The sequence below is a fragment of the Notamacropus eugenii genome, chromosome 3 (genome assembly GCF_028372415.1).
Source record: "Notamacropus eugenii isolate mMacEug1 chromosome 3, mMacEug1.pri_v2, whole genome shotgun sequence".
NCBI classification, from domain to species: Eukaryota; Metazoa; Chordata; class Mammalia; order Diprotodontia; family Macropodidae; genus Notamacropus; species Notamacropus eugenii.
In genome coordinates, this window is record NC_092874.1 from 104,041,639 (window position 1) to 104,066,151 (window position 24,513).

A 24,513-nucleotide genomic window follows, 5' to 3' on the forward strand; every position below is an offset into this window, starting at 1 on the left:
ATTTTTGAGTTTTTTCCTTGCACTGAAATTTTGATGATGCAATACTGTGGTATGTAAGTGTATTGTAAACAAATCTTTACATGCACATATTCCTGTCAATGCATGCTGGACTTCCTGACAATTCAGGACATGCTCAGCAACATTTATTAGTTAAGACCTGTAGACAGAATGATCAGTTATGACTTGCATTATTTGTATTTATTTGGAAAATAATGTAATCATTTTGGTTTTAATTCTTTTACACAACAGATGAAATATGTATAAATGGTTTTTCAAAATTCTCTTCTTTTCTTATGCTTCCACTGCCCAGTTACCTTAATTCAACACTCCCCAATTGCACCAAAGGCTACTATCACAACCTTGGATAATTTCAGTACCCTCCCAGGGTGTGGTACTGCCCACTTTGGGAACCAATGGATATCCATCATTTTGAGAATGGCTAAATAGATTAACAAATTGAGATATATGAGTTGATTCAAAAGTTATTTTGCTTCAAGAAATTATAAAAGATATTTCTGAGAAAAAACCTGGTTAAATTCTGGTGGACTTTTGCAGAACAATGTGAACAGAACTATGGGAAGAATTTATACAACAGCATTATATAGAAAATAACCTTTGTAAGACTAAAAAAATTTGAACAATACAATAACCAGCTAAGATTCCAAATGAACAACTAGAATCATGCTGCCTACTGCCTGACAGAGGATTGAAGACTGAGGCTGAGGAATAAGACATATATTTTGGATGTGGTCACTGTGCAAAACTTTTTTTATTATGTGTATTTGTTAAAAGTGTCTGTTTTCTTTTTCTTTTTTTTTTTTCAGTGGGACAGAGAGGTAATTAGAAGTAGAAAAACTGTTTTTTCAATGAAAAAATCTTGAAAATTTCACAAGCTATTAACCATGTGAAAGATTCTTTCAGATTATCAATAAGAAAAAAATAATAATAATGTCACTACTAAGAACAATATAAATAAAAAAAATAATTCTCCTCTTTAATCTTAGAACAAGCCAATTGGCAAACATGTCAAAGATAAAGGAGGAACAGACAATGCTGAAGGCATTGTAGAGAAATGACGTTCGACTATTGATTGATTAAACCATTCCAAAAAGCATGTAGGGATCATCTTAAGAAAGTAACAAAAGTGTCCTTATCTTCGAACTCAGGAATCTCACTGCTAGGAATATATCCCAAAAAGAATAAAAAAGAAACCCCAAATAAACAGAAAGATCCCATAGGTACCCAAATACTTATAGCTGTACCTTTTGTAGAAATAAAGAAATAAAAACAAATCAAATACAGAATGTCTACAAAATATATATGTACTAGCCCACTACTCCATTGTAAGAAACTATGGATATGAAGAGTATAGAACATGAGAAGAAAGGTAAACAAGAAAGATTAAGCTAACAGAATCAAGAAAAAATGTACACATTAATTATAACAAAAAGAAAAATAGAAACACCACCAAATGTTATACAGTTTTCTTACACTTTATTCCCCTTTGTGGAATCTATGATCCAAATTCACTGTCCTTCTTGCTGTTCTTTTTTTTTTTATTATTATTTTTAAATGTTTAACAATCACTGCCATACAATTGAGATTTTATCCCCCCGACACCTCCCTCCCCACGACTGCATACAATTCTGTATAGGTTCTACATATACTTTCCTATTGAGTACATTTTCGCTATAGTCATGCTATGTAGTCGGACTAAAATAAATGGAAGAAATCATATAACAAATCAAAACATGATACACAAAAACATACACATACACAAACATGATCTGCTACACTCTGCGAATGACTTCCATGTTTCTTTCTCTGAGTGTGGAAGGCATTTTGCCTTAGAGAACCACCATTGGGATTTTTTTTTTTTTTAAGAAGTTCTTGCGTTATTACGAAATTCCAAGTCTACCAGAAAAAACTCTCGCACACTGTGGTCGTTGCTGTGCACAAAGTTCTCCTGGTTCTGCTCCTTTCACTCAGCATCAGGTCATATAAGTCCTTCCAGGCCTCTCTGAAGTCTTCTTGTTCATCATTTCTTATGGCACAATAGTACTCCATTACATTCATATACCATAATTATTCAGCCATTCCCCAGTTGATGGACATCCCCTTGACTTCCAGTTTTTGGCAACTACAAAGAGTGCTGCTATAAATATTTTTGTACATGTGGGACCCTTTCCCATTTTTATGATCTCTTGGGTTTACAGTCCTAGTAGCACTATTGCTGGGTCAAAGGGTATGCACATTTTTGTAGCCCTTTGGGCATAGTTCCAAATTGCTCTCCAGAATGGTTGGATGCGCTCGCAGCTCCACCAACAATGAATTAGTGTTCCAACTCTCCCACATCCTCTCCAGCATTTATCATTTTCTTGTTCTGTCATGTTTGCCAGTCTTATCGGTGTGATGTGGTACCTCAGAGTTGTTTTGATTTGCATCTCTCTAATCAATAGTGATTTAGAGCATTTTTTTAATATGATTATAGATATCTTTAATTTCTTCTTCCGACAATTGCCTGTTCATATCCTTTGACCATTTATCAATTGGGGAATGACTTGTATGATTATACATTTGCGTCAGTTCTCTATATATTCTAGAAATGAGGACTTTATCCCCAAGCTTAGCTGTAAAAATTCTTTCCCAATTTACTACATCCTTCCGGATTTTGGTTGCATTGGGTTTGGTTGTGCAAAAACTTCTCAGTTTAATGTAATCAAAATTATTCATTTTGCATTTCACAATGCTTTCTATCTCTTCTTTAGTAAAAAAATCTTCCCTTCTCCATAAATCTGATAAATACACTATTCCTTGCTTCTCCAGTTTATTCATGGTATCAATCTTTATGCCTAAATCATGTACCCATTTGGACTTTGTTCTTGTGTACGGTGTCAGGTATGGGTCTATGCCTAATTTCCACCACACTGTTATCCAGTTTTCCCAGCAATTTTTGTCAAACAGTGAGTTCTTATCCCAGAAGCTGGGGTCCTTGGGTTTATCAAACAGAAGGTTGCTATATTCCTTGCCTACTGTGTCTTGAGTGCCAAGTCTATTCCACTTGTCTACCTCTTTGTTTCTTAGCCAATACCAAGTGGTTTTGATAATTGCTGCTTTATAGTACAATTTGAGGTCTGGTAGCGCTAGGCCACCTTCCCAAGCATTTCTTTTCATTAGTCCCTTTGATATTCTGGACCTTTTGTTTTTCAAATGAATTTTGATATTATTTTATCCATCTCTAGAAAATAATTGTCTGATAGTTTAATTGGTATGGCACTAAATAAGTAAATTAATTTAGGTAGAATTGTCATTTTTATTATATTAGCACGGCCTACCCATGAGCAACTAATGTTTTTCCACTTACTTAAATCTGACTTTATTTGTGCAAAAAGTGTCTTGTAATTGTGTTCATATAATCCCTGGGTTTGTTTTGGCAGGTAAACTCCTAAGTATTTTATACTGTCTACCCTAGCTTTAAATGGGATTTCTCTTTCTATCTCTTGCTGTTGGACTTTGTTGCTAATATATAGGAATGCAGAAGATTTGTGTGGGTTTATTTTGTAACCTGCAACTTTGCCAAAGTTGTTTATTATTTCAAGTAATTTTTTACTTGAATCTCTGGGATTCTCTAAGTAGATCATCATATCATCTGCAAAGAGTGATAACTTAGTTTCTTCTTTGGCTATTCTTATTCCTTGAATATCTTTATCTTGTCTAATTACTACAGCTAACATTTCTAGTACCATATTGAATAATAGTGGTGATAATGGACATCCTTGTTTCACCCCTGATCTTATTTGGAATGCATCTAGCTTATCCCCATTGCATATAATGCTTGCTGAAGGTTTTAGATAGATATTGCTTATTATTTTATGGACTTCTTGCTGTTCTTGTACATGACACTGCATGGTCTAACTTTTTGTCTTTCTACTAGCATTTCATCATGCCTGACTGTTCTCACTTACTCTTGACTTCATTGGCATTCTCTAAGTCTCAGCTCAAATCATACCCTCTACCAGTGGTCTTTTCTAATAATCTCTAAATCTCGTGCCATACCCCTGAGATCACCTTCCATTTATACCAAACATCAACTGAACGTAAATAGTTGCTTAAAAATTATCTTCTCTATTAAATGTCAGCTCTTTGATTGCAGGAATCCTGATTTGCCTTTGCATGAGTATTGCTAATGTATTGTTAATGGAATGGGAGAATCATTCCCATTCATTAATTGGTCTACATGACCTGCTTAAGTCACATGGAAGCCTGAGTCATATGAATCTAAGTCACATGGAACTTGCCAAATGGGTGGAGCACAAATGATGGAGAAGCAAGGGAGGAGCAGAGTGGAGAGGAAGTGACACAGAGCAGGCAGAGCTTGGAAAGAGAGAGGAAGCAAGCAGCTAGCTGTGAGTGAGAGGGGGGTGATTTTGCTTAAGGGAGTTAGTTTGTGGGAAGCCCTGATAAAGTGTATAGACATCTTGGTTACTATGATGGATTTCTTTTTTACTATGATGGATTTGGCTTTCTGGTTTTTGAATAAATGTTTTTAGATTTGTCTTCCATAAAGGGAGTATGTTATATCTTGGGTTTCAAACCTGGAAATTCACCAACATCTTCATAGAAATCAAAGTGAGTATTGAATTGGTGATATACCATGTTATCCCCAGTGCTTATCATAGGAATGCTTTTATGATTCCCTGAATGCTTCTAAGGGACCAAAAATCTATGGTGCATTACAACTACTCAGCGCTGATGGAACCATATTGATTAGTGACGAGGACATGATCCTAGAGAGATGAGCTGAACACTTCCATAGTATTCTCAACAGACCACCATCAGGTAATGCTGAGGCCATTGACCATTTACCTCAGGTTGAAGTCAGTCCCTCCTTAGATAAATTCCCAATGAAAGAAGAGGTTTTGAGGACCATTAGGGTCCTTTCATGTGGCAAAGGACCTGATGACAATTGTATTCCAGCTGAGATTTACAAGACAGGAGGACCATTGCTCATACAAAAGCTGACTTGAATATTCCAGGTTATATGGCAGGAGGAGGTTATCCCTCAGAAGTTCAAGGATGCTTCCATTGTCCATCTCTATAAAGGTAAAGAGAATTGATTGTCTTGTGATAGTCACAGGGGGGGTCTCTCTCTTAGTCATTGCTGGTAAGATTCTTGCTAGATTCTTCCTTAATAGGCTGATCCTTGACCTGGAAGATGGACATATATACCTGAGAGCCAGTGTGGCTTCAGAAAGGGCTGAGGAACAGTTGATATAGTTTGTGCCACCCAAAACTACAGGAAAAATGCCAGGAGCAGAATAGGGGTCTATACACAATGTTTGACCATTTGACCAAGGCCTTTGACACTGTTAGTCATGAGGGCTTATGGAAAATTATGTCAAAATTTGGTTGCCTGGAGAAGTTCATCAATATTGTAGGTCAATTTCATGATGGCATGTTTGCCTGGGTTCTGGATAATTGACAAAGCTCTTGTGCCTTCCCAGTCACCAATGGAGTGAAACAGGGCTGTGTGCTTGCTCCCATGCTTCTTGGCATGATGTTTTCAGTCATGCTGACAAATGCTTTCAATGAGGATGAACACAGCATCAAGGTCAACTACCATAATGATGGTACGTTCTTCAATTTGAAAAGGCTATAAGCCAAGACCAAAGTGGAGGGAGTGTTGGTGCATGCTTTTTTGTTTGCAGATGACTGCGCACTCAGTGCAGCCTCTGAAGCTGAGATGCAATGAAGTATGGATCAATTCTCTCCTGCCTGTGCTAATTTTGGCCTAATGATTAACACACACAAAAAATACAAGTGCCCCAACAGCCACCACTATACCATCCATATATGATCACTTACAACAAATGGAGAAGTTTTGAATGCTGTGGATAAGTTCACTTACCTAGGTAGTGCACTTTCCAGGGATGTACACATTGACAATGAAGTTGATGTACACATTGCCAGAGCTAGTACAGTGTTTGGGAGGCTCCGAAAAAAGTTTGGGAGAGAAGAGGCATTAGATTGACTACCAACTTGAAGGTCTATAGAGTCATTGTGCTGACCTCATTGTTATATGCTTGTGAAACATGGACAGTCTACCAGCACCATGCCAGGAAACTGAATTGTTTCCATTTGAACTGTCTTAGGAAGATTCTGAGGATCACCTGGCAGGATAAGGTACCAGACACTGAAGTCCTTCCCCAAGTGGAACTGTCACATATTCAAATTGTGCTTCAGAGAGCACAACTCCAATGGACTGGCCACATTCTTTAAATGCAAAATGTTCCCTTGCCATAAAGACTATTTTATGGAGAACTTCCATGGGGCCGGTGATTACATGGTGGTCAGAAGAAATGATACAAGGACACTCTCAAGGTCTCTCTCAAGAACTTTGGATTTGACTGTGCAACCTGGGAGACACTGGCACAGGACTACTCAGCATGGTGTGTCCAAATAAGAAAAGGTGCTGTGCTCTTTGAGCAAAGCAAAATTGAGATAGCCCAAAGTAAACGTACGATGCACAAATTTGGGATATTCACCCCAAATATTCATACAGACTGTCTGTGCCGAACCTGTGGTGGAGCATTCTAAGCTCGTATTGGTCTGATCAGCCAGAACTGGACACACTGAAAGTTCACTTTACAATCATAATTTCATTTTGGTCCTCTCTGAATACAAAGGACAACAACCAATCAACCAAGTGGTACAAAATAAGTAATTAATAAACACTTATTCAATGACTGAGTGAATGAATAAATGGTCAAAGCATTTCCCACAGAAGAAATAAACAAAAAAAAAAGCTCTGACTGATTTGAAAATTTTAGTGCTTGTGGATTAGGATATGGACATAAACACTGAAGATACTGTCAGTTACAGGTGTCAGTTGATCTTACAGAATTATATTTTTCTTTCAATTTTTATTCTTTGTAACACATAAAGAGTCTTAGAATAGGAAATTGAGGGATGTGTTCAGAAGTAAATATAATATAAAAGTAAATTGTATCAAAATTGAGTGCAATGAAAGTCATTATTATATTTGGTTAGTTGATTTCCCTGCAGTGATACGGAGGGTATGGTCAGATAGGATTTAGGAAAAAAATGTTTCAGTGGGGTCATAGGAAATATGGAGACATTTCACAGAGGGAAAGGAAATTAAGGGCAAAAATCAAGAGCTTCAGACCCATGGAAGTGCTCCAGGAAGTGTCATATATACAAAAAGGGACCATGAGAATTTTGGGAAAAAATAGAGGGGGAGAAAATGTTGATTTGATCTCATGGCACTGCTTCACTTGTTATGAACTACAAGGACACCATTCTTTTCCCTTTCTCTATAAAAGAAAGTTCCATTCAATCCCTTAATGTTTTCTCTCCTTCCTTAGCAATCTCTTCAGGGCCCCCTTCACCTCTGCATTTCTCAGGCTATAGATCAAAGGATTTAGGGTTGGATTAAAAAAGCTGTAAAATAAGAAAAGAATTTTCTGTTGCTCTTCACCATTCCTCGAATCAGGAGCCATGTAAGTGATGATGGCACTGCCAAAGAAAAGTTCAACCACACAAAGGTGGGAGGAGCAGGTGGAGAAGGCTTTCTTTCTTCCTTCCCCTGATTGGATTCTCAAGATAGCACCAAGGATACCTGTATAGGAGATGAGGACTAAGCAGAGAGGTCCCACTAAGATAAACACACAAGCAATAAAGATGACCAATTTGTTGAGCCATATGTCTGCACAGGCAAGTTTCAGGATAGATAGGATTTCACAGAAGAAGTGGTTGATTTCCCGAGGCCCACAGAAGGGCAGCCTAAGGAGCAGAAGCACATGGACCAGTGCCAGGAGGGATCCAAATATCCAGGATATGGTAGCCAGTGCAATACATACTCCCCAGCTCATAATGATTTTGTATCTTAGTGGATGGCAAATTGCCACATACCGGTCATAGCTCATCATTACCAACAGAAGGCATTCAATGTGGGCAAATGTCATAAAGAGAAAGGTCTGCATTATGCAACCTGCAAAGGAGATGGGTTTGGCTGGCTCCAGGAGATTTGTCAAAATTTGGGGTACTGTGTTTGAGGCATAAGAGATATCAACAATAGCCAGTTGTGAAAGGAAGAAATACATGGGAGTGCGGAGTCGGAAATCAACACAAATCAACCCCAAGATGACTCCATTTCCGAGCAGAGTGAAGGTGTAGAGTAGGAGGAACAGTCCAAATAGAACTAGGAGCATCTTGGGGCTAACAAGAAATCCCAGCAGAATGAAATCTGTCACTGTGGTCTGATTGGTCTCCATAACCTTATGATGAAAGCAAATACATTAGAGAAAGATATTAAAATGCCTAGCTTAATTCATTTCCACTCAATCCCATGAAACAAATATCTACTATTTATTTTTAATCCTTCCTTTATTCACACTGAGGTTGAGGGCAGAGGGAAGAAGGCCAAAATCAGTAAGATGTACTTCTAATGATTCTTTAACTTTCCTTCCTACAAATAAATTTATAGACAATTTTTATCTGATGTATAATTGTTGCCCTTCCCAAAGGTGAACTTTAAAAATGATCTGGTAATATAGGAAACTACTTATGTATGCAGCTACACAAAGATACAGAAGTAATATGTAAACTCTTCTAGAGTATTGTGTAACCAATCCCTTCCTATGAGGGGAATATAGAGTATCATATTACCTTAGGAAAGGAAGTTATTCCAGTTGTTGTGGTTTCCTTCAAATCTTCATTGAGAAGATGAGTTATATTGAGCTCTTTAGAACAATTGGTCTGGGGCAGAAGCAGAAAGAAGTGAGGATGTAACATCAGTGCCACCCATTAACTAAGTGAGTAGATCTGCCTCTAACATTCTGGTCAACAAATACATTTACTATTAATTCTGTTCTGTGAACCCAAGGTTAATTGGCAATGGATGATTCTGTTATTATGCATTATGAATAGGTCAAAGTTCTTAAAAATCTAGGTCACTTTGGTGATGATGGGTCACATAATTTTTCTTTTGAGAATTAGCCAACAGTTGCCTCTAAGCACATTTTCCTTTCATTTTCTCCTGCTGGAAAACTTCTCATCAATCTCATAAGCACTCACATTGCCAATTTAACTTAAATAGGTTTATCTTGAGAGAAGTCAAATATATGTAAACTGTCAGATGTTGATATAGAACACAGTAGGAGAAAAAAAATAGTGTTATTTTATGGATAGGATTGGTCAAAACCAATTATTGTCATCTTGTGAATGGGAATGGTCACTGACCAAGGAGAAAGAACCACTATCAGATTCTCAGATACTTTCTCACTGCAAAACATAGAATGACAATCGAAATAACATTAAGGACTGACTAATTTCATTACTTCTTTAGAAAAAATGTAATGAAACATCTAAAAATGCAAGAAATATTATACCTATGTGACATTATGAAAGGTAACTTATATCTGAGCAATGTTTTTTTCCTTTAGTAACAGTAAAAGGTATCATGTGTGGAAGGAAGTATTATTTCAATCTCTGAGGTATTGTAAGTTTTTGTAATCCATCTCATTTGACATCTTCTGCAAAAATTCAAAGCTGATCAAACTTTTTGTCAAAATCTTTGACAAGACAATAATAATTAAAATAATAGTTAATATTTGTATAGATAACTTTACAATTTGTAATATTATTTAATTTGAATCTCACAGCACTCCTAGAAGGTAGGTGATATTATTATCCCCATTTTGCAGATACAGCAACTTAGGTCCAAAAAGGTGATTTACCTCTCGTCACACAGATAGGAAGTGTTTGTATCAGAATTCAAAACCATCGTGTCCTGACACCAAGCTCAATACTCAATCCACTATGCTGTTTAGCTGGCTAGACAAAAGACACTGTAAACCATCTATCACTAGTTTTTGCTTACAAGTGAAAAAAAGAAAAAGCTAAATGAGAATTCCTTGAAAGGAGGTTGATGGTTTCAATGCTTTTAGTAAGTGGTGCATATTCAAAAAAAAATCTTCTGGACCCATTGATGACTTAAATACTTTAATTCATGTAGAAACTAGAATCAAGAACTCACTTCTGGAATTTGAATAAGGTGCTAAAGTTAAAATGAATTCAGTTAAAAATTCAACATTTCATTTGAGTATCTAGACAATTGTTCTGCTTGAATATATATTCACATCATAGAGGAGACCCTGGATTTAAAAAGGATGTGCTAGCCAATCACAAGAGCAATCTGACTGGTTCTATCAAGCAGGGAAGACTTTGAACACAGACTTGGCAAAGGATTATATACTTTCAAGAGTCATCACAGTTAGGTATGGAGAGCCTCATTACTGGGTGGACTGAAGAATGATTTAATTTTTGGTCATAGACTTAAAGACATTAACCAACAGTGAAGTTGACATGTATGTTATAACAATTTTAATGATATCAAAGATTCTTGAAATATTCAAATTCTATAACACTGGCTTTCATTTTATGTCATAGATTCTGCCACCTGGCTGCAAATTATTGTGACCTAGACCAGACTTGCAATGAATATTAGAAAATAAATATATTTTTTTCAGGATGTTAAAAACAATATAATACAATCAGTTTTGCGTGGCTTAGATGCATGCTTGCTTAAAGGACTATAGAGGTTAAAAATTAAGCTTTTCATTTCTCTTTTAATTATATGAATATTGCATGTAGTGAACAATATATTTCAAAGAGCAAAGGAGCTGAGGTTGTCTCCAAGAATAACTTACCCAGAAAAATTGAGTATAATCCTGAATGGAAAAAAAGGACATTTCACAAACTGAAAGACTTTCAGGTTTGCAACAAAAAGACCAGAACTCAATGGAAAATTCAATGTTAAAGATCCAGAAGAAACATAAGGAAAACATTAAAAATGAATTATAAAGCACTCAATAAGGTCAAGCTGTTTACTTATGTTATGCAAAAATGTTATCAGTATTCTTAAAATTATCACCATTACTAACGTAGTGTGAAAGAAACGTTGGTCCTGACTTGTGTATGATGGGTAGGTAAAAGGGAAAAGAAGCAATTATCTCATGAAAATGGGACATGAAAGGAAGAACTAATACAAGGGAAGCAGGTAGAATTGAAAGGCTGGTGATGTTAAAATGTCACTCTCATCTGGGTTGAAGAGGAAACAATATATACATCTGGAGAGGTTAGTTTAAGGAATTTATAGAGAGGTGAGAAAGGGGGATGGGATGGGGAAGACACTTTTAGAATGGTATATAGATTAAGATTAGGAGCTTGAGGAGGGAAGATAAGGGAGGGACTTTTACAAAGGTGGGCAAAATTTTAAAAAAATGTGAAAGCATAATTGGATAAGATAAGGTAACAGGGATAGAGTAAAAGGAGGCTGAGAAGAAAAATAGTGAACAAAAATGAAATGGAGGGAAATTCACAAATAGTAATTATAAGTTTGAATGGGAATGGGATGAACTAATCTATAAAACAGAATCAGGTAGAAAAATGGATTAAAAATCAGAATCCAACAATGTTGCTTACAAAAAAAAATTAAGAATGAGAGATGCATACAGAGTTAAAATGGAGAGCTGAAATGGGATTTATTATGGTTCAGTTCATGCACAAAGGGAGGGGTATCAATTATGATTTCAACAACATAGTGGCTAAAAGGGATTGTATTAAAAGAGATAAACAACTAACTACATTTTGATAAAAGATACCATAGACAATGAAGCAATATTAATACTGAAGCAAATGTACAACAAATACTTATAGAATCTAAATTTTTAAAAGAAAAGTTAAATGAATTATAGTTGGGATAGATAGTAGTACTATAATATTAGGCGTCTTTAATCCTCCCCTCTCAAAACTAGATAAATCTAACCAGGAAATAAATTAAAAAGAAGCTAAGAAAGAGAATATAATTTTATATAAGCTAGATATGACAGATATTGAATGGAATAGATTTGAATGGAAATAGGAATACACCTTTTCTTCAGGGTTTCATGGTACCTTTACAAAGACTGACTATATGTTAGCACCTAAAATTTTATAGATAAAAGCAGAAATGTTAAAAGTATAATTTTTTGGATCGTAATGCAATAAAATTATATTTAATAAGGGACCATGGAAACATAGGTTAAAGACAAATTGGGGATTAAACAATCTAATCTTAAAGAATGAGTAGGCTAAAGAACAAATCGTAGAAACAGTCAATAATTTCATTAAAAAATGACAATAATGAGACAATATATTAAAACCTATGAGATGAAATAGAAGCAGTGGTCAAAGGAAAATTTATATCTTTAAATGCTTACATCATTAAAATAAAGAACAGGCTGATAAAATGAGTATGCAATTAAAAAGAAACTAGACAAAGAACAAATTAAAAATCCCCAGATGAACACTAATTTGGAAACCGTAGAAATTAATAAAATTGAGAGTAAAAACAATTGAATTAATAAATAAAACTAGAAGTTGGTTTTATGAAAAAACAAATGAAGGAGATAAAATTTGGTTAATTTGATAAAAAAAAGAGAAGAAAACTAATTTATTGGTATAAAAAGTGAAAGGAAGGATATAGTGCTAATGAAGATGTAGTCAAAGCAATTGTAAGGAGTTATTATGCTTAATTATATGCCAGTAAATTTAATAACATAAGTGAAATGGAAGTATATTTACAAACATATGCATATATATACATACATATATGTGTGTATGTATTATGTATTTATATAAATTGCATAGATTAGCAGAAGAGGAAATAGAACATCTAAATAACACTTTTTCAAAAAAATAAATTGAGCAGGCCATAAATGAATTTCCTAAGAGAAAAGAAGTAGGAACAGATAGATTTACAAGTGTTTCTATTAAACAAGGTAAGATCAGCTATTTTCAATATTAAATACATTATGTGGAGTAAGAGGTAAAGAAGGCATCTTAGCAAACTTCTTTTATGAAACATATATGATATTGATACCTAACCCAGGAAAAGTAAAAACAGAGAAAGAAAATTATAGCCCAATTTCATTAATGCATAATGATGCAAAAACACTAGCCAAAAGTTTACAATTACATTACAAAGAGCATACATTATAGTCAAGTGGGATTTATAGCAGGAATATAGAAATGATTTAAAATTAGGAAAAGTATTAACATAATTGATTACATCAATTATAAAAGATTTTTTAATCATAGGGTCTTATCAATAGATGCATAAAAAGCTTTTGATAAAGTTCAACACTTCTTTCTATTAAGTACTTAAAGGTATTGGTATAAATGGATTTTTCCTCAAATTGTTAAACAAAAATTTATCTAAAACCATCAGCAAGCATTATTGTAATGGGAGTAAGGAAGAAACCTTCCCAGTAAGATTAGGTGTGAAACATCGGTGTCCACTGCCACCAATATTATTCAAGATTATACTGTATACCCTAGCAACAGCAATGAGAGAAGAAAAACAAATAGAAGTAATCAGAATAGAGAATGAGGTAATCAAATCTCATTCACTATTTTGCAACTTTATGATGACTTGGAAAATCTCAGTCTCAACTAAAAAAGTAAATGAGACAATATTTTTAGCAAAATAGCAGAATTATAAAGTAAATACACATAAATCACCAGCATTTGTGTATAACACAAAAAAATCTGTGCAAGAAGAAGTAGTAACAGACACCCCATTTAAATTAACTCAGTATACCTGTGAGTGTACTTGCAAAAAACAAATCCAAGAAATATATTTAAAAAATCAAAAACTTTTTATACAAATAAAATCAGATTTAAATAATTGGAAAAATACTACTTGTTCATGGATAGACAGGGCCAATATATTTTTAAAAATCAGAATTATACCCAAATTAATTTATATATTTAATGCCATCTGAATTAAATAACAAAAAAATTATTGAATTAGAAAAAAATAATAATTCGCTTGAAAAAACAAAGAGTCAAGAATATCAAAGGAAGTAACAGAAAAAATACAAAGAGGTTTAGCAGTACTCAAACTTAAACTATATTATAAGACAATAATTATCAAAACTATCTGCTACAGGTAAAAAAATCAAAAGTTAGATCAATGGAATATTTGGCAAGTGTAAAGGTTTAAGATTTTGAGATAAGATTTCATTACTTGATAAAAATTGCAGGGAAAAGTACAAAGCAGTATAGCAGAAGCTAGGTATAGACCACTGTCTTCCACCATTTACCAAGATAAAGTCAAAATGGATAATGGCCTAGACATAAAGAGAGACATCGCAAGAAAATTTGAAGACCATAGAACATATTACTTATCAGAATTTTGGATAGGCAAACAATTTATGAATAAACAAGGGATAGGGAGCTTTGTGGAAAATGTCTACTTTTGATTACATTAAATTACAAAGTTTTCATATAAATAAAATTGAGGTAGCCAAGATGAAGGAAAGTAAAAAAAAACTGGGGAAAATTTATGGACAGTTTCTCAGAAAAAGATCTTAAATAAAATATATATAAAGGACTTAGTCAAATTCATAACAATATGAGTAATTTCCAATTGATAAATGATCAGAAGATATGAACAGGCAACTTTTCAATGATGGAATCAAAACAATTTATAGTCGTATGAAAAAGTGCCCTAAATCCTTGTTGGTAAGAGAAATGTACATTAAACAACCTTGAAATATGATTTTACACTTACTAGATTGGAAGGGGATTGTGACTGAAGGGAAAAATTGAATGATTGAGGGGAAAAGTGAAGAATGTTGGAGAGGATGTGGAAAAATTCAAACACTAATTCATTGTTGATGGAATTGTGAACTGATCCAACCATTTTGGAGAGTAATGTGCACTTATGCCCAAATAGTTATTAAACTACATATATATCTATATCTATATATCTATATCTATATATATCTCCTCGGACACAGAAATACCATTACTAGATCTATTTCCAACAGTAATTTAGAGGAAAGGAACTTAAATGTATGAAAATATTTATGGCAGCTCTCTTTGTTACGTCAAAGAACAGGAAATTTCTGGGATGCCCATTAATGGGGGAATGACTGAAAAAGTTATGGAATGTGATTGTGATGGAATAATACTGTACTATAAGAAATGATGCACACAAAAATCTTTAAAAAAATTTGGAAAGACTTTCATAGAATAATGAAGAGGAAAATGAGCAGAACCAAGAGAACATCGTATATAGTAACAACAATATTGTGTTAAGGATGACTAAGTGGATAAGTTATTTTGATTATTATAAATTCCCAAACTAACCATAAAGGACATATGAAGAAAGGTGCTATCTGCATCCAGAGAAAGAACTAAAAACAGAAGTATGTATAGAATAACTTTACATATATATCCATATATTTATATCTATATACCTATTTATGTCTAATGGTGGTATCTCAAGGGTATGGGTTAGGGAAGAACAAAAAGAATAAAAAAGAAGTTTACATGATAACTTTGTTGCATATTTAAAAAACTTAAAGTTGTACATAGTCGATTTGCAGTTTCACGTGGAATCATCTTTATATTATACTATGTAGCGGAAATGCTTGTTTTATTTCATAAATTAAAAATAAAATTTTAGAAATAAATAAAAGCAGGAAAGATAAAAATTCAACATACTAATCAACTGAAATGTTACATTGTTTCATGAGTGTGATAATTCTAGTCATTTAGTCTTCAATAAAAATGACAAAATCATCCACCCTCCTTATTCTATAATTCACAAAGAGTTAAATGTGGTAGTTTTCCAACTTGTAACCTCTTAGATCCTATCCCGTCATTACCATTACAATGCTCAAGAAATATGTGTGTTGAGCATAGATATCTAGAAAAGAGACAGAAAATTTTCAAAATTGTCTCTCATCACAGTCAAATCAATTTTTACTCTACCCATAAGGACAAACAAGCAAGCAAACAAACAAAAAAACCCTGACACTTATTAATATTGAAACAAGGACTTTACCCATGTAGTGAGCTGAAGGGAAAACAGGGCAACAATGTGAACAGATAGAGAGGCAAGTGACAAGACTGTTGAGAACAAAAAAAGCAAAGCCCAGGCACTAGAAGTCATAAGGTGTGTTCATGTTCTATTTTGTATGAGAACTCCAAAAGACAGAAGGAGTGCTCTAATTATACTAAAGTAACTGCTTCTTGGATGTGATGAATCTAGTTTCATGTCTGTTGCTCATAGTAGTATCTATATACAAACTATTCAAGATGATTATTTTACTCTTTCTATCACTTTTTAATCACCAAATCACTTGTCCTAACCTGTACTTTACTATGTGATGAAGAAATTAAAACCAACTAGAATAAGTATTAATATTTAAGGCACTGGGGAAACCAAAAGAAAAATTGCAATAGATTCTGGGTCTTTGAATTTCTATAGAAGTCAGTGAGAAGGAAAGTTCTATTCCTCAAAAATTATACTCGGGCAGAGGCAGAGCCAAGATGGCAGAGTGAGAGCAACTACTGACCTAAGCTCTTAGAAAAACTTCGTTAGATACCTCTAAAAAGAGAATCTGACCAAATTTTGGAGGTGCAGAATCCAAAAGGAGACAGACTGTGGAAGTTTCACAGACCAGGACAGAATAGAAGATAGATGGGAAGAATCTATTCTGTGAGGGTGGAGGAGCATACAGCGCACAGCACAGCATCCCTGCCATTGCACGTCCAAGGAGGAAAACCCTGGGGGCAGTCTGAGTAAGAGGCAGCATGGCAGAATAGCAGTGCAGGGCAAGAGGGAAAGACACAGATAGTAATCATAACTGTGAATGTGAATGGGATGAATTTCCCATAAAATGGAGACAGATAGCAGAATGGACTAAAAGCCATAATCCAACAATATGTTGTTTACAAGAAACACATCTGAAATGGGAGGATACACACAGGTTAAAGGTAAAAGGTTGGAACAGAATATATTGTACTTCAGCTGATGTAAGAAAAGCAGGGGTAGCAATCCTAATCTCAGACAAAGCAAAAACAAAAATAGACCTAATCAAAAGAGCTAAGAAAGGAAACCATATCCTGCTAAAAGGCACCATAGAAAATGAAGCCATATCATTACTAAACATATATGCTCCAAGTGGTATAGCATCCAAATGCTTAGAGGAGAAGTTAAGGGAGTTACAGGAAGAAATAGACAGCAAAATTATACTATTGGAGGACCTCAAACTCCCCCTCTCTGAACTTGATAAATCTAACCTTAAAATAAACAAGAAAGAAGTGAAGGGGGTGAATAAAACTCTGTATAAGGCAGATATGATAGATTTCTGGAGAAAACTGAATGGGGATCGAAAGGAATATACCTTTTTCTCAGCAGTTCATGGCATGTATACTAAACTTGACTATGTACTAGGGCATAAAATCTCACAATTCAGTGCAGAAAGGCAGAGATAATCAATGCATCCTTCTCAGATCATAATGCAATAAACCTCATATGTAATAAAAGGTCATGGACACATAGACCAAAAATTAATTGGAAACTAAATAAGCTAATCCTAAAGGAGAAGTGAATGAAACAACAAATCACAGAAACAATCAATAACTTCATTCAAGAGAATGACAATAATGTGACTACCTACCAAATCTTACAAGATACTGCAAAAGCAGTTCTTAGAGGAAGCTTTACATCTTTGAATGCCTACATGAATAAAATAGAGAAAGAGGAGATCAATGAAGTGGGCATGCAGCTGAAAAAACTTGAAAAAGAACAAATTGAAAGTCCCCAAGTAAATACCAAATTAGAAAGACTGAAAAGCAAAGGAGGGATTAAGAAAATTGAAATTAAGAAAATCATTGAACTCATAAATAAAAGTAAGAGTTGGGTTTAAGAAAAAAAACAATAAAATTGATAAATCTTTGGTCAATTTGATTAAAAACATAAAGAGGAAAACCAAATTACCAATGTCAAAAATTAAAGGGGTGAACTCACGTCCAATGAGGAGGAAATTAAAAATACTTGGAAATTGCTTTGCCCAACTTTATGCCCATAAATTCGACAATCTAAATCAGATGGATGATTATTTTAAAAAAAGATATAAAATGCCCAGTTTAACAGAAGAGGAAGTTGAATACTTAGACAACTCCATCTCAGAAAAAGAAATTGAACAAGCCATGAATGAACTCCCTAGGAAAAAATTTACTTGGTCAGATGGATATACAAGTGAATTCTATCAAACATTTAAAGAACAGTTAATTCCAATACTATTTAGACTATTGGGGAATATTGGGGAAGAAAGAGTCCTTCCAAATTCTTTTTATGATACAGATATGGTTCTGATACCTAAAACAGGGAGAGACAAAACAGAGAAAGAAAATTATAGACCAGTTTCTCTAATGAATATAGATGCTAAAATTTTAAATAAGATTTTAGCAAGAAGAATACAACAACTTATGAGAATAATACATTATGATCAGGTAGAATTCATACCAGGAATGCAGGGCTGGTTTAATATTAGGAAAACCATTAGCATTATTGATCATATCAACCAAAAAACTAATGGAAACCACATGATTATCTCAATAGATGCAGAAAAAGCTTTTGACAAAATACAACACTGATTCTTATTAAAAACACTGGAGAGCATAGGAGTAAAAGGAACTTTCCATAAAATAATAAGCAGTATCTCTCTAAAACCCTCAGCAAGCATTACATGTAATAGAGGCAAGACAGATGCATTTCCAGTAAGATCAAGGGTGACACAAGGATATCCATTATCACCACTATTATTCCATATGGTTCTAGAAATATTAGCTGTAGCAATTAGAGAAGATAAAGAAACTGAAATAATTAGAATAGGCAAAGAAGAAACTAAGTTATCACTTTTTGCAGATGACATACATAGAGAATCAATAAAAGACTACTTGAAATAATAAACAACTTTGGCAAAGTTGCAGGTTACAAAATAAACCCACACAAATCTTTTGCATTTCTATATATTACTAACAAAGCTCAACAGCAAGAGACAGAAAGAGAAATCCCATTTAAAGCTAGGATAGACACTATAAAATATTTGGGAGTCTACCTGCCAAAATAAAACCAGGAACTATATGAACACAATTACAAGACACTTTTCACACAGATAAAGTCAGATTTAAGTAAGTGGAAAAACACCAGTTGCTTGTGGGTAGGCTAAGCCAATACCATAAAAATGACAATTCTACCTAAATTAATTTTCTTATTTAGTGCCATACCAGTGAAACTATCTGATAATTATTTCCTAGAGCTGGAAAAAATAATATCAAAATTCATCTGGAAGAACAAAAGGTCCAAAATATCAAAGGGACTAATGAAAAGAAATGCTAGGGAAGGTGGCCTAGCTCTACTAGATCTCAAATTGTATGATAAAGTAGCAATTATTAAAACCAGTTGGTACTGGCTAAGCAACAGAAGGGTAGACAAGTGGAATATATTAGGTACTCAAGACACAGCAGTTAATGGATATAACAATCTATTGTTTGATGAACCCATGGATCCCAGCTTCTGGGATAAGAAATCACTGCTTGACAAAAATTGCTGGGAAAACTGGGTAAAAGTGTGGCAGAAGCTAGGCATAGACCAATGCCTGATACCATACACAAGAATAAAGTCCAATGGGTACATGATCTAGGTATAAAGAGTGATACTATAAACAAATTCGGGAACCAAGGAATAGTGCATTTATCAGATTTATGGAGAAGGGAAAAATTTTTGACTAAAGAAGAGACAGAAAGCATTATGAAGTGCAAAATGGATAATTTTGATTACATTAAACTGAAAAGTTTTTGCACAACCAAATCCAATGCAATCAAGATTAGGAGGGAAGCAGAAAACTAAGAATTTTTGCAATTAATATCTGTGATAAAGGCCTCGTTTCTAAAATATATAGAACACTGAGTCAAATTTATAAGAATAGAAGTAATTCCCCAATTGACAAATGGTCAAAGGATATGAACAGGCAGTTTTCAGAGGAAGAAATTGAAGATATCTATAATCATATGAAAAAATGTAAATCACTATTGATTAGAGAGATGAAAATCAAAACAACTCTGAGATGCCACATCACACCTATCAGATTGGCTAATATGACAGAACAGTTAGATGATAAATGTTGGAGAAGATGTGGGAGAGTTGAAACACTAATTCATTGTTGGTGGAGCTGTGAGTTGATCTAGAGAGCAATTTGGAACTATGCCCAAAGGGCTACAAAAATGTGCATACCCTTTGACCCAGTAATACTGCTTCTAGAACTGTATCCTTAAGAGATCATAAAAATGGGAAAGGGTCCCATATGTACAAAAATATTTACAGCAACCCTCTTTGTGTTGTCCAAAAACTGGAAATCAAGGTAATGCCCATCAATTGGGGAATGGCTGAATAAATTACAGTATATGAATGTAATGGAATACTACTGCACTGTAAGAGATGATGAACAGGAAGATTTCAGAGAGGCCTGGAAAGACTTATGTGATCTGATGCTGAGTGAATGGAGCAGAACCAGGAGAATTTTGTGCACAGCAACAACCACAGTGTGTGAGAGTTTCTTCTGGTAGACTTGGAACTTCATTGAAATGCAAGGACTTAAAAAAATTCCCAATGGTCTTTTAAGGCAAAATGCCTTCCATACCCAGAGAAAGAACTTTGGAATTCAATTGCAGAATGTAGCAGATCATTTTCTTTTGTTTTACATTTTGGTTTGTTATACAATTTCTCCCATTCATTTTAATTCTTCTGCACAACATGACTATAGTGAAAATGTATGTAATAGGAATGTATGTTTAGAACCTATATAAAATTGTAGGCCATTGCAGGGAGTGAGGGGGGAGTAGAGGGGGGAGGGAGGGGAAAAATAATCTAAGTCATATAGTAGTAATTGTAGAACACTGAAAAAAAATAAAATTAGTATAAAAAAATTATAGTCAGTCTAGAACCCACAAAATATCATTTCACATCAAGATGCCTCTCTAATCCAGTAATTTCCTTCATTCTAACAGGAAAAAAAGAGAAAAAAATTTTCCTGATCCTTTTAAAAGCCACAATTTTAATTGACCTCCTTCTCCAATGTTCTCCTACATCAATTTTTGATGGGCTGCCATAAAAGAATGGAGATCACTTTGTTGTACTTCTCTAGAAGGGCAAAGGTAGGACCAATAAGTGGAAATTTCTGCCATTTTGAAAGTTCAAGCAAGAATCACCTGAATTATTTAAATGGAGATCAATGACTATTGGCAAGAAATGTTAAGAAAGAGATTCTCCCATTGGGTGGGGGACTGGATTAGTATAATCCTGTCTTCTTCCAATTCAAAGATTTTGAGATCTAAAACTAGGCAACAAAGAATGTTCTTGTCCTCATTGAAATTCACTTCAGCTTTCTGGTAAAAACATGATGTCAGGGGCAAAGAATGGGTTATAAAAATCACAGAGAATCTTGTAGACATGTTACTATATTAATCAAGGAAAAGATAGCCTATACTTCCCTTCACTTTCACCTTCAGTTAGGACCCAACCCACACATCTTAGTGAGAAGAAAATTGACCTTATTTCTTGGGTATATACATACATATATATTTATGTATATATGCATATGTACATATATACATGCATGTATGTATACATACATATATTTACATATATACATTTACATATATATATGTAAATGGTAGCCCAAGAAACAACCCAATTTAGTGGATGGAGAGCTAACCTAAGATTCTATGCAATCCAGCTACAAGTCTCCACATCTGACATATATAGGTTTTATGTCCCTGGATCAAGTACTGAAACTGAAGAAAATACAACAGCAAAACAAAAGAGGGAAAGTAGTCCTGATATTCTCATAAAAATAAAATAATAAGAGATACACACGTTAAAGACAATAGTAACAACAGCCTGATGGTAACTGTGGGTCTAGGGAGAATTTTTGATTTGTCTTTCAAAAGAGTTTCCTTATCAAACATTCCCCACAGCAATGAAATCTGAATAAACTTCCTCTTTATGTATACAAATTGTTTACATACTTAAATACATATATATATATATACATATATATAATATATATTCAAAGGTATATATGTGTATATACAAATGGTTTCAGTATGTTATCCCAAAGCTCTATGTACATTGACTGTATATGTATATATTTTAGAAAGAGTATTTTATTGATGTAGGAAGTTCCTAATGAGGAAATTAACTCTACTTATGTAGATCATTGACTATTCAGCAACATATTTTCTTAGAGATTTCCCTAAGATCCTTCCAGTTTAAGTGGCTTTCTCAGGGTCATAGGACCAATAGGTATCAGAAGTAGGGATTAGAACCTGAGTTACATTGACTCTAAAGCTGTTTTCTTATCTACTGTAACAGGCAGACTTTTGGGAACATACACATATGTAAATATATAGGTATTATATACGAATGTATATACATACATCTGCATGTTTATACACACACACCACACACACACACACACACATATATGTGTGTATATATATATATATATATATATATATATATATATATATATATATATATATATATATATATAATACACATATTACCCATATCAGTTGAATGGATAAGCCAGAAAATACTAACAACTTAGCATTTTTCAACAATTCAAATAGAATGCAAGGTCCTTGGGAGTAGAGATAACTAAGTATTTTATAGTATATCCCTGATAATTATGAGTTCCTGGAACCAATAGGTACTTAAAAGGCTTATTAGTTCATTAATAGATCTATATATACCAACTTTAAAAAATAGGACTTTTTCTTACAAGAAATATGATGCCTCTTTCTCAATATTTCACAAAGAAATCGTGGATTACTTATTCTCCTGTGGTACTTTACAAATAAATCTTTCTGAATCCATCTCTTAAAATTGTTTTGCTGAAATTTCAAAAGACCTTTCTCACATGTTAAAATAAAAATCAATCAAGTAATAGACACATTTGAGGCCCTTACCCATCTTTTATATATGGAATCTTTACAATAATTTTTACTTCAGCCATCTTCTTAACTAGAGTCATTAGGAGCAAAAATTGCCTTTATCAATGTATAAAGAAGTAGAAGAACAAAAGACATAGTCTACATAGAATTAGATGGCATACTATTTTTGATCCTAACTCATAGGCAAGTGCTAGAAGGCTACCTGGGTATGCTTATGTGGAGGTTATATAACAGCCTGGAGGAAGTTCTGGGGAGGTGGTCTTTCAGATGAAATTAAAGCTTTGATTATCTTTAGGGTCCTCAGGATGAGATTCAGATCTGCTCTCTGTGGTTTCTTGTTCAGCTTGAGGAAGTCATCCCTATGTCCTTCTGTAGCAAAGGTTTTCCTCTTTGCTTATCTCTGACTTAGGTTCCTACGGACTCAGTGCAGGTGGAAACCATAAAACTTCTCAAACACCAACCTCCTCGTTGCAGAGAAGCAAAGAAGCAATTCCGTGTGAGGAAAATTTGAGACTGTCTTTCATAAAACCTTGGGGGCAGAAATTCCAGGAGAGAAGAACACTCATGTTACAAGTTTGTAATCTGAAAATGTTTGGCCTACTTATGAATCCATGAACCTCTATACATGTTTTTTTACCTTGTATCACCATTCCCTTAGAATTAAATATGAGTTGAAGAAAGAGATAGCTCATATGTTATCACTAGCAGCAGTAGCAGTCCTATATGAATCAAGTGCTTTTGCAACCAGGATGGGGAGTCCAAAGAAATAAATATCCCAATGGGGCTTATTAGATTCTATCACTTGACTTTCAATTGGGACACAAATAGTAGGTTTCCCATTGGAAACACTCCCAATTCTGCAGTTTAGATATACTCTGAGTTGTGAACCTCAGAGGAGGATTAGAATTCTCTAAAAGCCTGGGTCCATCTACACTAGTGCCTGCTCCTGTCTCCTCCTGTCTAGAATCATAGCAAAAAAATTCTGAAATCTCTCTAGGGTACAAATCTAAGAAAGGCTTGGGTGCTTTTGTGGTCCTTAAGTATGTATTTAAGTATTTTCGATCTATTACAATAGGACTCTCTAACATAAATTCTTGGCTTTAGTTCTGGAAAGAACCTAAGAGATTGGTTCAGACTCTTCATTTCATAACTGAAAAAAGTGAGGCCAAAAGAGTTGAAAAAATCTAGCCCAAAGTTAAGTTAGTAATAAATAGCAGATCTGTGACTTGAACCCAGGTCTCCTTTCTCAGATCCAGTGCTCTCATTGCTTCACAACCCTTCAACTAGAGATAAGTTGTTTTCCATTATTCAAGTTAACATATCAATCAACCCACTAGGTAACAAAGTATCAGTGCATGACAACAACTGCAGTGAATTAACTGTGACCAAGATAAAACCCTGTAGTACATCAAGCTTCTTTTCCTGACCTCTGACCTTGTATCTATTAAGAAATCAGTAACAATCTTAGTGACATCTGTTCAGGAGGAATTATATCTCAACTGGAGAGAAAGTGCAGAGTTCTTTCTCATTTATTCTCCAAGGCCTTGCCTTGTCAATTCTATGCTGTTCTTCAGTATTTTTCATCACGGTAATATTTTCCATTCCCTTTGCTACTAAGTAGATAGTACCTCA

General features: G+C 34.3%; 1 protein-coding gene across 1 annotated transcript; it reads right to left on the reverse strand.

Annotated features, from left to right (window-relative positions):
* Nucleotides 1-571: 571 nt before the first annotated feature.
* On the reverse strand, nucleotides 572-8,333 carry LOC140531852 (olfactory receptor 2A1/2A42-like). The gene is made up of 2 exons (XM_072650528.1): nucleotides 7,372-8,333; nucleotides 572-659 (listed from the first exon to the last, which is right to left on the reverse strand). The coding sequence occupies exons 1-2, from the start codon at nucleotides 8,292-8,294 to the stop codon at nucleotides 572-574; spliced, it is 1,011 nt and encodes a 336-aa protein (XP_072506629.1). The 5' UTR covers nucleotides 8,295-8,333.
* Between the last annotated feature and the right edge of the window lie 16,180 nt (nucleotides 8,334-24,513).